This window comes from Crocodylus porosus, unplaced genomic scaffold, assembly GCF_001723895.1.
Source record: "Crocodylus porosus isolate Cpor-Errol unplaced genomic scaffold, CroPor_comp1, whole genome shotgun sequence".
NCBI lineage: Eukaryota > Metazoa > Chordata > Crocodylia > Crocodylidae > Crocodylus > Crocodylus porosus.
In genome coordinates, this window is record NW_017728950.1 from 47768786 (window position 1) to 47786173 (window position 17388).

At 44.1% G+C, this 17388-nt stretch overlaps 1 protein-coding gene across 1 annotated transcript in view; it reads right to left on the reverse strand.

The window, feature by feature from the left end:
• Nucleotides 1-15985, reverse strand: part of ACER2 (alkaline ceramidase 2) — a 23238-nt gene extending 7253 nt beyond the window's left edge. Inside the window, 6 exon segments of the mRNA XM_019554736.1 lie at nt 2536-2578; nt 4029-4170; nt 5114-5194; nt 5197-5227; nt 7967-8087; nt 15888-15985. Coding sequence (XP_019410281.1) covers nt 2536-2578; nt 4029-4170; nt 5114-5194; nt 5197-5227; nt 7967-8087; nt 15888-15985 — 516 coding nt within the window.
• Between the last annotated feature and the right edge of the window lie 1403 nt (nt 15986-17388).

Consider the following 17388-nt stretch of genomic DNA (forward strand, 5'->3'; position numbering starts at 1 on the left):
TTAGCTGATGAATATTTACTTCTCCGCCCTGCATACTTAAGTAGTTAATTATACTATACATGCGATGTATGTAGTGATGTAACTTACATGTATGCTTGTATGAAACAGAAGTAAGCTGTAAGAGTTCCTGTTTCTGCACACGTGCCCAGGGGAGAGAGGATAAATTTCGCTTGCGAATACCAATGCTTGGTCAGAGTAATCTGAGTACCTGACTCTGCTCTGACCTTTGTTTGCAAACAAATACCACCTTTGTGCCGTTTAATGTATGTGTGTCTGTGATTTTTGCGGGCCTCCAGAGAAACGAACCGCTTTATGCATCACTCCTTTGGGGTCTTACGCCCTACTCGGGCTTTACTCCCGATACTGCCCTGCTGGGCTGGGGTCGGGATCCCCCACTAGCTCCGGGGCTCTTCACTGCCCCCTTTTAGCTCTGGGGCTGGGCCAACGCACCCCCAAAGCTGAGCCCTCACACTTGCCCTCTCTGGGACGTGTGCCGCGCTGCTCGCGCTACCCTCGCCCTCTCTGGGGCCTGTGCTGCGCTTCCTGCGCTTCTTGCCCTTACTCGGGCTTCTCAAAGTTGGGCTCAGGCGGCCCTTTCCCCACCTGGCCCCAGACCCGCCTTCTCGGGCCTCGCGCATGCGTTGCCCACGCTTGGGGCTCAGGTGGCCGCAGCCATGCCTGGACCCTTGACCCTTTCCTGGGTCGTTTGCCCCACTGGGCAAAATACTGCCCTCACGGGCTGGGGTCTGAAACCCCGCACACTGCGCCTCTCCGGCGCAAACAGCTGTGCCCCACTGGGCACCGGGAACCCCCAGATTATTGGGGAACTCCCATGAGGCCTCCTCACACCCCTACAGCCTCACCCGGTCCTCCGGTTTAAGGATAACGAAACCATCAGCCAGCCGGCTGTAACATAACAATGAGCCTCCTGGCTAAAGCATAGAACCTAGACCCACCTGGCTGTCTTGTAAAGGCCTTCCAGTCAGGGTTCTCTCTCCACCCCATATCATGCCGTAGCTGCTTAGGTGGTCAGGCTGCAACAATCTGCTCTGTCTGCTCCACTCTGTCGCAGAGCTCCTGCTCCTGCAGCTTCCAAAAGGGAACTGCCTGCCTCGGCTGTTTATAAAGGCCCAGCTCTGTTTTCTTCTAGCCAGCTGACCAACATTAGTTGCCCTGGCAACCCTCACCTGTGCTGCCCTACTGATTGGCCACTGTCCTTATTATTGTTGCTAATAGTGAGCACCCTAGTGCTCTGCTACAATGTAAAACAAACTTTGGAACAGGAGGCTCCATTCTTACCTCTCTCTTACCAGTATAAATCAAGTGCATTTCCAGTTCCATGAATGGAGTTATGTTGGATTTCAAAAGCGATACGTTGTCAATTTTCATGATTTGTCATTAGAGTCTTATCACAGGTATTCTTTTCTTTAAAGCCCCAGCTCCTGAAATCATGTTACTAGAGAATGTCATCAAGAAGGAAAAGGAGGAAGGTTCTAACCTTCATGGTTATGGAAAAATAGACTTGCAAACAAGAACTTTAAAGACTTAAAATCCACACGTGATAGGATAATATTTTTTTTTTAAGTTGAAGATAAAGCCAAACTTTATTATTTGGAGAGAGACTTCAGCTTTTGTGATTTACTTTTCAAGGCTAAGTTTTGATCGACGTTAGAAGGAAGCCTTATTTGTTTACAGTACACTGCTTGACATATTCATATAAATCAAAACCACTTAAACTCTGTTTAAGACTCTTTCTGTTTGGAAGACAACATGCCTTAAACATCCTGTTTCTGGGGTCTATCATCTGTAGGGGAGGAAACATCCTCCAAACTGATGCCCTCTAGAAAATTCAGAATCTGAATGAATTTCCCTCACGTTTTCAAGGAAGTCAAAATGAAGGCATTCTACAGAAATATTCCAATTGAGTCACACTTTGTGCTTCACTTCTTAAAAGATGCAGCCTATTGGTAAGAGCCCATGCAAAGCAGGGGCTAACAGGATGTGAAACCATCTTTGTACCTTTTCTGAGACCAGTTAGGAATCCTTCGATGGCTGTCCCATAGACAAGAATAACAAGGTTTAGTCAGTTCCCGCTCCTGTATTTTACCAATCCCTGCCAGACATGCTTTGACTGACCCTTATGAGACATATGTGAGAGGACCATAGGGCTGTCAACATTGGCCAGCCCCGTATCAAAAAATTTCCAAGGATCATAATGCCCCCACAGGGATGATACAAAGGATCTTCTACAAAGGACAAGATCTGCTTCACAATGTACAACTCATAACCATAAAACTGTTGCTGTGTATGGCCAGCATATTTTTTCTTTTTAATTCTACATCTGCAGAAAAGACAAGTTATGCTAGTGTTGCTCCATTCCCCAACTCAGATAGGCATGGGAGTAACTTGCACTGAGCTCAACCCATCAGCCCCAGAACTGCTGTTAGCTTTGGAAGACACATTTCTAGCTGTCAGTTACTTAGAAGAAGTATATAATGGAGGTGAATAAATTGATATGAAAATGACAACTGGCACTGTAAGAATATGCAAAATAGACACAAGTACAACTTTCCTGCCTCTAGCCTTAGTGTCTAGAAGCCCTGAATGTGCAGGACATCATGTTCAGTAGTGTTAAAAAAGTTTGGAGGGTGAAAAGAAGGAAGAATATGACAGTGATGAGGATAGAACAAATAAGGTTATAATGCAAAGTTTGGCAGAAAACATTTTTTCCCATAAACCTGATTGTCAAAAAGATAACTTGACCTCTCTAAAACTTCTGCAAAAAGAAAATCTCCTTGAAATTTTGCTGACAATATCAAATTCCAAGGTAAAGTGTTGTTCTGGAAAGTTTAGGGGAAACGTAACAGGGATTTAATGTTATGTTATCTTGATTTTGATGTCAGCCAAAAATCAGCTGTGCCCTGGGATTTTACCGATGTAAATCTGAACCCAGATTGCAACAGGAACAGTATTTCACACCAATAATTTATTATTCCTTTTATTTAAATAAAGACCTCACAGCAACGGTGTTTCGACAGGAAGCTATATTATGAATCTAGGCAGGTAAAAGTCAGTGGATGTCACGCTAGGTTATATGAAGTAATGACTAGGGGAAGCAATTCTTATGTAATTAAGGGTGGTGCTTTTTGGACATGCCAAAACGTCCTTTAATTGCACTATTAGAACGCTGTGGTTTTGCTTTTTGGAGGTGAAACAACAGACAGCATGCTTATTCTGTAAAAGCAGTTGTACTATGAAGAAGCCCACAAGATTCATACAGCCCAGAACAAGTCACAAGACTGACACAGTCACTTAAGATAAACTTTGCACAATGACAGCAATTTGAGGTGTGTGCCAGGAGAGAGGCAAATACAGAGTCTTTCAAAAACCATTTAACCAGATTGGTAACAGAAATAAAACACACGAGTACAGAAAAGTAGGAAACAGTGCAATATACTAGTATTAGCAGTTTTAAAAGGAAGAACAACTTCAGTGCTCAAACTGCTTTGCTGTCACCTTCTTTACTCAACTATACTACAAAAAAATTGCAAATATAGTTATGGCCTCATGTTCTGGCAGGTTTTTTCTTGGAACCATGCCCTTTTCTAACACATGCTCTTTTTCTAGCCACACAGGAAAGAAAAAACAAAAAACCTGCTGCGATATAATTTACCCCTAAACAGTCTTTACTCCCAGCCTTTAAATACTTTGCATGCGCTTAACCTTAAATTTGAACTTGAGCCATCCCATTGAACTCAACTACTTCCCACAGGGCTCAAGTCTATGCACGCTTGCAAATACTTGCTGAATCAAGGCCTAATTTTAGACAGGATACAATAAGCGGGACTGGGGGTAACAAACAGGGGGAAGGGAAAGGGGTGAGGAAGTGGAGTAGGAATAAATATCAGTACAATGGCAAGGTTATTCAGGGTAGTCATGCACAAGTTATAACGTTAGTGAAACAGGCCCAAAGATACAGACAAAGAACCATCCTTTTCTTTTGTACCGAATTATTGAAGATATATTACCTGTCATTTCAAAAAACCTTGGGCAGGTATCTTCTGGGGAACCACATGGCCAGACCACACATCAGGATCCAAAGAATGGCCAACTCATCTAGCATCTGACCCAAGAAACTGAGGGTGGCATGGAAGTACACTGAGCCAATTCCTGGAGAAGCCAATTAAAAGTCAATTACGGTATTGTATGGACTGAAATGCACTGCTTAGATGGATGGGTTTAATAGCAGATGCTTTGACGTGGAACTTGGTCTGTTTGGAAACTATTCAGGTAGCTTTAAAAAATGATGCTGTAATTCCCAAAAGGGTGATTCAAACCTGTGACAGCCTCGGTGACAGCCCAAACTTATTGCAAAACAAACCATTTATAAAAAAGTGCAGATGTCACCTTTAAATAGCAAAATGGAGCAAATGTGAACACGGGGGTACCAGTATTTACTGAAATAGTTAAATAGCCTAAAAACTTTTCATATTTCTTCTAAAGCTATACACACCATCCTCCCAACCACTGAAGAAGTGAAAGGTAGCCACAGCCAGTAGTTGCAACTCCACAACGAACTCATAGGTAAAACCCTCACACTGCCTCATGGAACCAGACAATGTGTATAGCCGCTCTCTATTTTGTACATATAGTATCTCCACATCTTCTGCTGTCAGTGGCAAAATAATCGTTTATATACAAAGTGGGTGAACATGTCATTGATTTGGGAAGAAATTACCAGTATGTTGCAAACCAAGGGTTTTTGTAGAGTGCTGACATTCTCCTCAGTGTGGTTCAAACACCTTCAACTCGCAATAAAATAAATGGACTTGATGAGGGCCAATGCCATTCAGGATTAAGCCCAAATATAACAGGAGCAGTTACATAAAGGAAAGACAGACAGGAGCTAAGGCCAGAGTTCCAGCCAACCTCTACTGTCACGCTTCCTTTACGAAAGTGCTTATGCTTCAGTGTTAAGCAAGCTGAAGCTAACTTTGATAGATGTCAGGGCCATTTTGGTTTTCCAAAAACAGCAGTTGAGGACAGGAAAATCTAACTTCCTCTCTCTTTCAGTTCACGCATGAACCAAGGCAAAGAAGTTAAATCAACTTACCAACAACAACTAGCAGAGTCCATATTAAATATATTCCACTGTTGAAGCAGGTTGCACATTGACAGAATAAGCACATACATATGGTGGCAAAACAAAAAACAAGATGTTGCTCATCTAGGAAAAAACAATGTAAAATAGAATTTTAAAAAATTCTACAGTTTCTAGACTGTCTAAACCTTCTAGGGAAAATAGCATACAATATGATCTGAGAAAAAACCGCTTGGGCAAAATTGGTGAGGCCTCCAGGTTTGGTGGTGGGAGTCATTGCACTGAGCAACAGTACAAATGTACTGTATACTCCACTGCATCCTTAAATTACTTTGTAAATAGATCTTAGGAGGAACACTGTCGTGATTCAACAATAATTTATACTACTGTAATTCAAAGTCTGTATAATGACAAAATGAGATCAAAAGCAAAGTGATACCCTTTTTCTCTCAATGTTGACCACCTACGCATGGAAAGAAAGTGAAGACTCGAAGCATTCCAGAATCAGCAGTAGAGACATTCATTCAAGTTTTACTAATGACAAGTGATTGCAAGGATGGCTGTCATATTGACAGGACTGAAAAGTAAATCAGAGTAATAAGATGGAAGGAATTTCAAAATGTCATCTAGTCCAATGTCACCCTTCTCAAGACAGAATCATTCCCATCTACATCATTCCAAACAAATGTGTGTCCAGTCTACAGTTAAAAATTTCCAATGATGGAGATCCCATAACTTCTCAAAGTTATATGTTTAAGGTCTCAGCCAGTCTCTTAGAAAATTCTTCCTAATTTCCAACCTAAATCTCCTTTGTTGCAATTTAAGCCTACTACTGCTCGTCCTGCCCCTGCAGATGCAAAGAATAATTAAGCACTACAATCTTTGTAACATCCTTTTATTTATTCAAATACCGTTATCAACTCTCCCTCAGTTTTTCCTTCTCTAAACTAAATGGTCCGCATTTTTCCAACCTTTTGTCTGGAAATTCCTTCTTATCATGCCTTCTAGACCTCTGATTTCAATGTGCTTTCTTCCCAACTCTCTTCATATATTCTTGAAACTGTGTTGCCCCAAACTAGACACCATATTCCTGAGGAAGAGAGAAGAAAAATTACTTCCTGTGAATTGCCTATGAACACGCACTTGTTAATAGAGATCAAATGCAAAATAAATAAATAAATAAATAAAATAGGTTTGGGTTAGTACATCTTTTCTGGGGGAAAAAAATCCCCAAATATTCTGAAACCTTTGAAATTCTTTTTATGCTTGATTTTTTTTTTCCTGGAAGGCTTCATGGAGAACTGGAGAACTGTGGGATTAGGTCAGAATTGGTTATAGGACAATGAAAGATTTCAGAATACACTTATGGGTATATACTGCAAAAGTGTACACAAAGATCATTTTTATGCATGTAATCCTAGGTAAGAGCAGAAGAGAATATATACTAAAAAGTACTAACTCGAGGGCCAGGGATATGTTCTTTTCATACAGCATGTGCATGTAACTCATGAACACAAAAGGACACCATTCACAATTAGAACAGAAACTCCATCCTTGACCCTGTGGGTGAAGTTCTGGGAATGCCAGAATTGTACATTGTCAAAATTAGCTCCCTTGGAAGCTTGGAGAACTGTCCCTATACATATCACCTACTCCTACCTTAAAACAAAGGAGGGCTGCTTTTAGGCTGCACCAAGCTGGTGGATAGCAACTCTACAACTACTTCACTGTGTGGCAAGAGGAAGCATGAGGATTACTCCCCTTGTGTTTCCATTAGTTACCCAAGTGAAAGAAAGCATTGCATCTTCACCAGGCTCCCACCAAAAGGGGGAATTATGACTGCTTTGAGGTATTTCCCAATGGACTTGTGCTGAAAGTAAATGAGAATATAGGTGCATGAAGAATGCAAGATTGAACACTTAATGGGTCTGTTTTCTCCTTCATCTGTGATTATGTCCATTTACTCCTTTGCATGCTGTCCCCACCCTACCTGTGAAGAGAATTCAGGGAGATTACGATTTAAATGTCTCAGTTAAAACAGTAGGAGCAGATTGTGATGTTTCTAGCATTGACAGACATAGACACTAAAGAAGCAGCTTCTATTTGGAAGTGTGGTATGCAAGATGTGTTCAAAATCAAATTAAAGATGACTCTTCACAGAGCTGCATTTTCTTCAAAAGCCTTGGCCTCTGGATTTAAATTATAGTAAAATATTTAGAAAAAGGCAAATCTCCTGCTCAGCTCAAAATAGCATACACGCTACTAGAGACATTGAAAATTGTACTCAGCCCAAGAACTAAAAGATAGCTTTTATCTGGATGAGTTCCCAGCTTTAAAAGGAAAGATTAAACTGAAGACATGGAAGAGTCTGATATTCAACAAAATCCTAACTCCTATCCCCAAAAGTAAAATAGCTCAGCTCATGTAGACTAATGACAAAAAAGAAAAATTCCAAGGTTTATTTAGGACTGGCCTTGAGGATTGTTACAGGCCTTGTCAAAATGGACAGGAAGATTTTAAGCAGGTTAGAAGCGACATGTCATTCTTTTAAAAACATAAATAGAAGAGCAGCCCCTGATGCTACACAAAGGCCTGATGCAGCCATTATTTGGTTTAAGCTGCGTGGCAAATTTGCAACAGACTTCAATAGTACAATCATTTGATTTTGGTCAGCAAAAGACTTCTCCAAGTGAAAATAAAGGTACAGTCTCCAGACTGCCATGTAAATGTACAATGCAATGCTACGAACACATTTGCTACAGAGTGATGAGCTCTCCCACAAGCAGGATTCCACTGTAGCACTACTGCAAAGGAGTCTTTTGTGGGTGCAGGATAATAAACTTCGGCACTTGGCATTTGTCTTACCTCTGTTCTGGTTTGAAATGTTGTTTCCACCTGGATGGCCAATATGAAGACGATAAAAGGCTTATTTGTAGAGGTTTCTCTTGAAACACTATAAAAGAGGGCTACCATACTGGCCAAAGGGCTGTAACATGTTCAAGGGCTATAAATATGTTCAAATTAGCCTATTCATGGGCTAAACGTCTATCCTTAACAGAGAGCACCATTTCACCAACCAGGCTGAAGTGGCACAACCATACTGATTTTTGCCATCTAATTTTAGTATACACCTCCTCTCTAGTCACTCCCTAGGGTGTATTTTAATTTTTTAGCCTTGCTGTTTTCTCTCAGTTAAAACATCTATCCCCCCAATTTGCGATTCAAAATACATCCAGGATAAGTGATTATGGCACAAGACTATGCAGTCAACCTATCCTGTTACTCAATTAGTTCCTGGTAATCAAAAAAGTCAATATGGTTAACTTCAGTGCACTGCAATAAATGGATGCTGAACAGGGTTGACAAGGTAGGAATGGAATGAAGTAGCAGTCCTGGAAACCAAATGCAAACTTTCCAATGGATTAGGGAAAAAGGGGCATCCTTTATATTTACACAATCCCATATTTCTCATCATGCTTCAGATGATCTTTGTCTACTTAATATCTATGGATCTAGCATCTATGGAACATGGATCAGATAACGAAAAAAGACTATAACATTCTCTACTTCCTTGCCAGTCAATAACTTGGGAAGAGGAAAGTGAATTCCTCAAGTGAATCCTCCTTTTAACCTGAAATTGGAAAGAATGGAAACTTCACTTTAACTCAACTTGTAGAACATCATTAATTGACACACACTGGGGAGACCTAATGCAAAACTGCTAAATGCAGGAGGGTACTGGAAGGCATCAACAGAATGTTGGAAAATACAGCAGAACCCTGTATATTTTTTTCAAATGCTTACTCACTGCAGTACCTCTTGAACCCAGTGGTGACACTTTAGTGCATGTCAGGCCTGCATCTATGACCTCATCAGTTTAATTCAAATCAGTTTTAAAAATATGTTAATTAGAACTATGCAAAACTTCTGCGTGGACATTCTTAAAATTGCTTAATGCTGATGTGTACTGACTGATTTTAAATTTCCTTTCTAGCCACGTCAAGCTAAATTTATGTATTCCAAGTTAAAAATCAGTCAGGACTGTGCACAGGGATCTCAACCACTCTTACTAAGCTGAATTTCAAATACCTTTCAGAGAAATTGGTGAAAATTCTTGTTCAAACAAGCCCAAAACAGTGCTGACTTGCCTATGGCCTTGTAACATGCAGATTAGCCAGAGTTGAGTCCACTGCTTCAAAGGATCTGATCCAAAGCTTCCCAAAGACAACTGGAAGTCTTTTAGTGACCTCAGCAAGCTTTGGGTCAGCACCATTGCCAAGTCAGACCAAGTTATAGAATTTTGGAGTGAAATCCCAGATCCAGCAATGTCAATGACTGAAGCAGAATTAGGATTTCACCCATAGATCTGCAAACAGCTGCGTTTTTAGGGGTTTATTTTTATGTACCTGCGTTTTGCAGGATTATGTCATTCCCATCATTTTAAAGCAAATCTGTTCAGGGTGTGCTACCAATCCCCTGTTTGTACCAATCCAAGGCACAGTTGATTTAAGCAAGAAATGTTCCATTTATTCTAAACGTTTCTATCCTTGGTACTAGGTTCTTGGGCAGTGACAACAAAATTGACAGGCTGCTTCCCCAAAAGGTTTCAGAAAGCCATAGGCAGCCACAATGGAGATCCACCCATATATTCTTGGCAATGAACTACGGGGGTGGGCAAGACTTGCAGTGCCAAGCTCAAATTGTTTGATTTTTGTTCTTTTGGGTTTTTTTTTTTAATGCATGGAGCCAGCAAGAAAAGGGACACTGATAAGAATTACATAGTCCTTCACTGGTTTTAGTCCTTGGAGGCCTCAGTGTATAAAAGGGCTTTGGTAACTGAATGCAATACACTTTGTTAGCATGGAATAAACAGAGCCAGAAAAAACAGGAGACAAAAGACACTAAAAGAGTTTTTAGGAGAATGAGGTTAAGGAATAAAAGAGAGGGGGAGTTGAACTCCGATTACAGCTAATGGACTGTCCATCTAAATCAATGGCAGCTATAGGCACAGAGTTTCAGTATCTGACATGGGCTGGGATGGCATGGACAGCAAACCACAAGGTTGACAGCCCAGAGTTCTTCTCAAGTTTCGGGTCATAGCGGGGGGTGGGGGGGGTGCAAAATACAGCCCAGAGGTTGAATCCAGCTCGGCAACAGATTTGATCTGGCCTGTGGGTAGACAGCCATCAACCAATTCCTTGCGAGCAGCCAGCAACTCCAGCCGCTGTTTGGGGTCAGGTGGGCAGGACAGCATCCACCCAGCAGCATTAGCAGTAGACCTGGGCAGGGCTTCTGCCACAGTGAGCAGGCAGCAGCAGCAGCTGTGGATGCTGCTGGTAGGTTCAGGAGCTCAGACACAGAACCTGCCAGCAGCATCCAGAGCTGAAGCCACTGCCCTCCTGGTGCAGTGGAAGCTCCCACCCAGACCCCCGACCCAGAACCTACCAGTGGCATCAGCTGTGGACCCAGGCAGGGGCTGCTGTCACAGCGGGTGGATGACTATGTCAACTATGGGCACAGCCAGCAGGTTCTGCAGCCCCAAACCCAACAGCTTCTGGAAAAAGGGGGAGGAGGGAAGGGCAGAAAGACAGAGAGAAGGGAAAGAGAGACAGACAGGCAGACAGAGAGGAAAAATGAAAGAGCCATTAAGTGACCCTCTAGCCAAAATAATTGCTCACCCCTGCCACAGGAGATGTGCTCATGCCATGGCCTGCAAGATTCCAATGAAATCTTCAAATTGTGATAAATACCTTGTCGCAAGGACACTTTCCTTTTTTGTATCCCATATGGATACTATAACAGGGTGGCCTCTTCTTCAGGTCTCCGCCGGCTGCCCTGCTCCTGTGGTAACCACCTGCTTCGCTTGTCTGCCACTTTGATGGAAAAATATGAGAGTTGTTACTAAGGGCAGGAGGCTCGCCATTACTCGCCCTGCTGACAAGGGCCTAATACCCACTCGGACCCATGCCTTGCAAATGTTACTGTCTATAGACTATGGTGGAGCAAACTGGGCACTCTTTCCTACAGCACTGGAGGGCCACTCACATACCACCCCTCTCTCACCGGGGTCCCACTCACTCCACTGGCTCTCACCCAGCCTCATTCATACTGCCCTCTCTCCTGGGCCACACTCATATCGCCCAGCCTCACCCAGCTTCAGGCTTAGCTCTCCTTGCCTCGGCCAGCCCTAGTGCAGCCTGTTGGGTGTCTCCCACAACCCTCACCTGAGTGTTGACCAAGTGATTCGACAACTGCTGGCCTACTTGGCTCCTAGGTGGGCCACTATGCCCCCAGTGGGCCTCCTCATTTGTCCCCATGCACAGGGCCACTCTGTTCGATGCCTCTCTCACTCAGAATCTCTCTTGCACCCCCAGACTTTCCTGTGCTGCCTGGGCGTGGCCCCAGGTCCCTCTTCTGGCCTGAGCTTTGTCTCTGGGCTCCTTAATGAGCACTGGGCTCCCACTGCTCATTAGAATACCACCAAGAGCTGTGGTTATAAGGCACCCCGACCCACCTTTTACCAGGGAGGTAACTAGCCTGGCATTTCCTGGGGGCTCCTACCCGACTAGGAGCCCCACCAGGGTGCAGTCTTACCCAAGACAAGGGGCCACCTCCACCCCGTAGGCCTTGCCCTGACCTCCCAACTCCGGCCAGAGCAGCCTCTCAGCCTGATATTACCTCCTTTCTTCCTACAGCAAACTGCAGCCCAGCTTACATCCCTGGGTCCAAAATGGCTGCCCTCATCAGGCACCTGGCTGCTACCTGTTTTCTGCCCTTAAAGTGTCAGGCACTCCAGGTGCCCTGCCACAGATACTTACTTTCACAGAAATCTCTGCAGACCCAAACTGCTAGTAAGTCCAATTTATTATCTCCTTATTGCACATATCTGCTTAGTTAACCCTGAGAAGTAATGGGAGAAGAGTTTCAATTTTAAGAAGTTCATGCAAGAATAATATGGCTGAATTGCAGAGCTATTCCCACTCCTTTCAGTTTCTTGGTGTTATTTACATCCATTCCTTCAAACAGCTGGGAGTTTGTGTAGTTCCCTTTAATAATGAATTATCATTTATTGAGAACAGGGGTATTTTTGTATTAGGGTTTCCTCACTCCATTTTTTTTTCCTTTTTTACAATTCTTTCAACAACTGGATTCTGTAACTTGGGGATGTCCATCAGTAAGAGTAATAAATTCATCCCATGAACACATGGTGTTTTGTTCCAATTGGCTGCATATTAATTATAATGCTCCAAACTGTCAATTACTGGGTACCAAACTTTGATGACACCAAACTTTGGGGCAAAGCATCCACGCCAGAAGATAGGCGAGTGATCCAGGCTGACCTGGACAAGCTCAGCAAATGGGCAGACGAGAACCTCATGGTGTTTAACACCGAAAAATGCAAGGTTCTCCACCTTGGGAGGAAAAACCTGCAGCATCCTTATAGGCTCGGCAGTGCTACGCCAGCTAGCACTACAGAAGAAAGAGATTTGGGGGTCATGATTGACCACAAGATAAACATGAGCCTGCAATGTGGTGTTGTGACTAGTAAAGCGAGCAAAACGCTGGCTTGCATCCATAGATATTTCTCAAGCAAACCCCGGGACGTCATTCTCCCCTTGTACTCGGCCTTGGTGAGGCTACAGCTGGAGTACTGTGCTCAGTTTTGGGCTCCACAATTCAAAAAGGATGTGGAGAAGCTTGAGAGTCCAGAGAAGAGCCACGCGTGTGATCAGAGGTCAGGAAAACAGACCTTATGACAACAGGCTGAGAACCATGGGGCTCTTTAGCCTGGGCAAGTGCAGGCTCAGGGGTGATCTGATGGCCACCTATAAGTTTATCAGGAGTGACCACCAGTTTCTGGGGGAACGTCTGTTCACCAGAGCGCCCCAAGGGATGACGAGGTCGAACGGTCACAAACTCCTGCAAGACCATTTCAGGCTGGACAGAGTAAATTGGATGCTTATCTTGCTGGGATCCTGTGACCCCAGCTGACTTCCTGCCCTTTGGGCAGGGGGCTGGACTCGATCTTCCGAGGTCCCTCCCAGCCCTATGTCTATGAAATCTAACTAAGTTTTACGGCCAAATCCTTCTTCCTTTGGACTTTGGCCGTATTCCTCCCTGCATTCCCCTGCCCCACTTTTCACAGGAGATACTTTGTATTCCCAGGGAAAAGGGTGGTAGGGGAATGCAGGGAGGAATACTGACTGCCATTCTGATCTGACAGAATTATGCACCCAATTTATATGGATGTAAATGGCAACAGAAGGGCTGAGAGAGCAGAGAATCCAACTGACTGTATCCAGGTGTTACAAATTGGCATAGCTTCTGTGTACAGAATCCTTTTGGTTTTGTGCCTATGAAATAGTGTCACTATTTTCCACAACTAAAGACAAGCACACAAACTAAGCAGTTGGGGGGAGGGGGAGGAAGCAGCTAACAATGGAGGCATAAGTGTTCATGGTCACCATGTTATTTTAAAAAATCCCCAATTTTTTTGGTTTTAAAAAAGTAACCCCAAATCCACATTTTTCCATAATTAAAATGAAACACACACACACACACACACACATTAGTGGTGTTTCATTTAAATCACATAAAAATGTGGATTTGGTGTTACTATTTTTAATTGAAAATCGAGGGGTTTTAAATCAGAGAAAAGCAGAATCCCTGGTTATAAGGAATCATATAATTAGGGTTACCTCATATGAAATCATTGTAAGAACAAGTGAAAGTTGGTCTTTATTAGAGAACTTGCAACAGGGCTAAATAAACATCAATTTAGTTATACTAGTTGTAGGGGCCTGGGAAGCGAGCTTATTAAGAAAGCCTAAAAGAACTACAATTATTTAGTCTGGCAAAGAGGAAACTGAGGGGGGATTTGATAACATGTCTTCAAATACCTGAAGGCAAGTATAGAGAGGATAAAGATGTGCTTTTCTCTGTGGCTACAGAGGATAGGACTAGGAGCAGTGGCCTCAAGCAGAAGCAGAGGAAATTTAGACTGGAAACCGGGAGGAACTTTCTGACTATGAGGGTGGTCACACTAAAACAGGCTGCCTAGAGAAATAGCGAAATCCTCATCCTTAGAAAGTTTCAAGAGCAGATGGGACAAACACTCGGCTGGGATGGTTTTTGTCAGGGATGATCCTGTTTGGAGCTGGACTACACGTCCTTGCGAAGTTCCTTCCAACCCTATTTTTCTATGATCCTATAATGGTTTAAAATCTAAATAACTTGTTTAGTTGTAATAATTGCAGTAAAACATTCTACTTAAAGCAGAACTGCCCCCCCCGCACATGCGCGCGCGCACACACACACACACAAGGTTGGCACAGTTATACTACTATAAGGATGGTTTCCTATTGGATTATCTACTCCCAGTGACGAAGGGAAATAAATCGTGTCTGTACAAGTCATCTTCAGACCAGTATAACTGCATCTACAGTAAGGTTACACCACTACAACTACCACTATTTTAATTAAGATTATTACACCCTACTATAGTTGAATTAGTCCAAAACCTGTGTGCAGATCAGATGTACATAGATACACTTAAACCAGTTCATCTTGATCTAGAAATTTACTGAATTAAGTTTTCTAAAACAGACAAACCAGCCCCTAAATTTTGCAGATGAAAAACCTGCTGCTGCAGAATTTAAGGTAGTTACCTGATTCAGTGGAAGAAAACCTTCTTTTAACAGTCACAACATCTAGTTTTTCCATGTGTAACCATGAAGCCTAAAGCTACAGGGAACTAAAACCACTTTAATTCTGAATGAGAGCTTCTGGGCAAGGGCTTAACACGTTAACTTAGGCACAATAACATCAAGCCTTTTGTTATTTTGCCTTAAAATTTTCTGCTTCAGTACAAAGGCTATTAGCCCAGGCATATTGCTCACAAGCATTATATAGACAAGATTTTCCCGGAAAGTAGAAATTTCCCAGAAATTAGAATCCGGGAGGATGAGGGCAGCATTGTCCCATCCATAATAAGCAAAGGCATTTCATTGGGAATGGGGTGAAGGAAGACTAAGGCCCCTGCCACATGTTACATGTAGGACTAATCATGCAATAAAATTTAGACTGGTCACATGTGTGAAGTAATTATCACACAATTAACTGGTTGTGTAAGACATTTAGACTGGCCACCCATACAAAGTCATGATCTCACTTTGAAAACGACTATCCAGCTATAAAAAGAGCCAATGAGCTAGTTCTCAGAGAAATCTGGTCTTGAAACCACTGAAAGCAACAATATCACACAGGTGCAAAGCCAGAAGGAGCCTGGTCCCTTTCCATTGCCTGTGGATTTCAACAGGGATGGGCAGAGACCAGAGCTTGGAAAGAATCAACAGAGCAGATGCCTCTTGGCCACCTCCCACTTATGCCTCTTCCTATTTCAGAATGGATAATCTTAAAAGCTCAATTAAAATAAAACCCTGGAAACCCTGGAAGAAGCGTGTGAAATCTGACCATGCAACTGGATAGCAGGAGAACAACCCTCCCCCACCCCCGCTTAGCCCAGCATAGCCACATGCAGGACCTCATCTAGCCAACTAGGCAAAAGGCAAGGGCCAGCTGAACAATGCCAGAGCCAGGCTGGGTGGCAGGACAAGGCGATGGGGGCAAGCAAGGCAGGGAAGGGACCTGCTAAAGGCAGCTGGGGCTGTCATACTACCTGCAAGGTGCAGCCCCAGCCGCCCGCATTCACTGCTGCTGTGCCATTAGCCTGCCCCAGGAGCTGGGCTGCTGGCTGGCAGGGGTGCCCGGGCCGGTGGGCACACACTGTGTTGTAGACCTCGGCGCAATGGTGTAGTTGTCCTCGCACCAATCTACCTCAGAGCTGCTGGCGCGCAGCTGCTCCCACAGCTGGAGGATGCCCATAGCTGGGCAGGCACAGCAGCCGCTGCTCCTGCTGCCTCTTTCCGGCCGGATATGAAGCGCCTACCGCTGCTTTGTTGCTCCCAGCCTGTTGGGCACGAGCCACCTCCACCTGCTTCCTGCTCGGCACCTGCCCGCCCTCCCTCCGGGTACTAGTCCCAGCAGCCACACAGCAGACCCACCCATGTCATCTTAGCAATGAATGTGGGGGGGGGCACAGGACTTGCAGTGGCAGGCCCAAGTAGTTCAGGGGCAATGGTGTTGGTCTGGTCTGGTTTTAATGCATGGAGCCAGCCAGAAAAGGGATCCTGACAACAATTCTGTAGTCCTTTACTGGTTTTGGTCTCTGGAGGCCTCCATGTGTAAAAGGGCTTCTGTACCTGCTACCAGGTGTTACTAACAAGGAAAAGAAGAGAGAGATGGGGGGGAAAAAAGGAAAAAAAGGAGACTAAGGACAGACTCAAAAAGTTTTTAGGAGGATGGCATTGAGGAAGAAAAGAGTAGAGAGGGGAAGAGTTAGACAAACTTAGGGTACTGGTCCCAGCACCCTTTCACCAATGTCCATCCAAATCAATGGCAAATCAATGGCAGCTCCAGGCATGAGGTTTCAATGTCCCATATGACACCAACTTCCTAATATTTGGCCAACATCCTGCTGCTGCAGAAGTGGCCAAAATAGGCAGAGAAATGGTAAACTATTTTGTTAAATAATTGGAACTGTTACTCTTGAAAGCTGCTTTCAGATCATCATCACCCTACAGTGATGTTGTGATGTGCTATGCTGTTGTACAGTGCGCTATGGCAACATAACCATCATGTGGGTCTACCCATGAGTGCTAGCTACATTACCATAGTGGCATGTTCCCCGCTCATAGCATGCCACTACAGTGACGTAGTGGGGAAATTTAAGCATGCACGGCACATACAGCACACTATGGGCAGTTACTGCTCCATGTACTTTAGCACGGCACAGTAACAATGTTGCGGTACAGCAACATTTGTTAAATAATTGGGAGTACCTTGTCTATATAAGTAGACATGCCCGGTGACTAGGACTCTTTACAACAGGAATATAGCCATTCAGTCAGCGTGGAAACTAACACAGGAGGAAGTTGTTCAGGTCTGTCAATGTATAAACAAACAAATTAGATCAAGCTTGTCCAACATACAGCCTACGGGACGCCATGCAGCCTGCCAAGCCATTTTATCTGGCCCAAGGCACCTGCTCCGTGCTCCATGGTGGCGGCGAGGCAGCGGTGAGGCGAGGCGGGCAGGGCCAGCCCACAGGCCCCAGCTGGCAGCAGCGGGAGGGGAGCTGCTTACCCCCGCGGGGCCAGGCTCACCACGTGAGCTGGGTCCCGCCGCCACTGCCCTGAGGGCTGCCTGGCGCGGGGCTACCCCAGCCA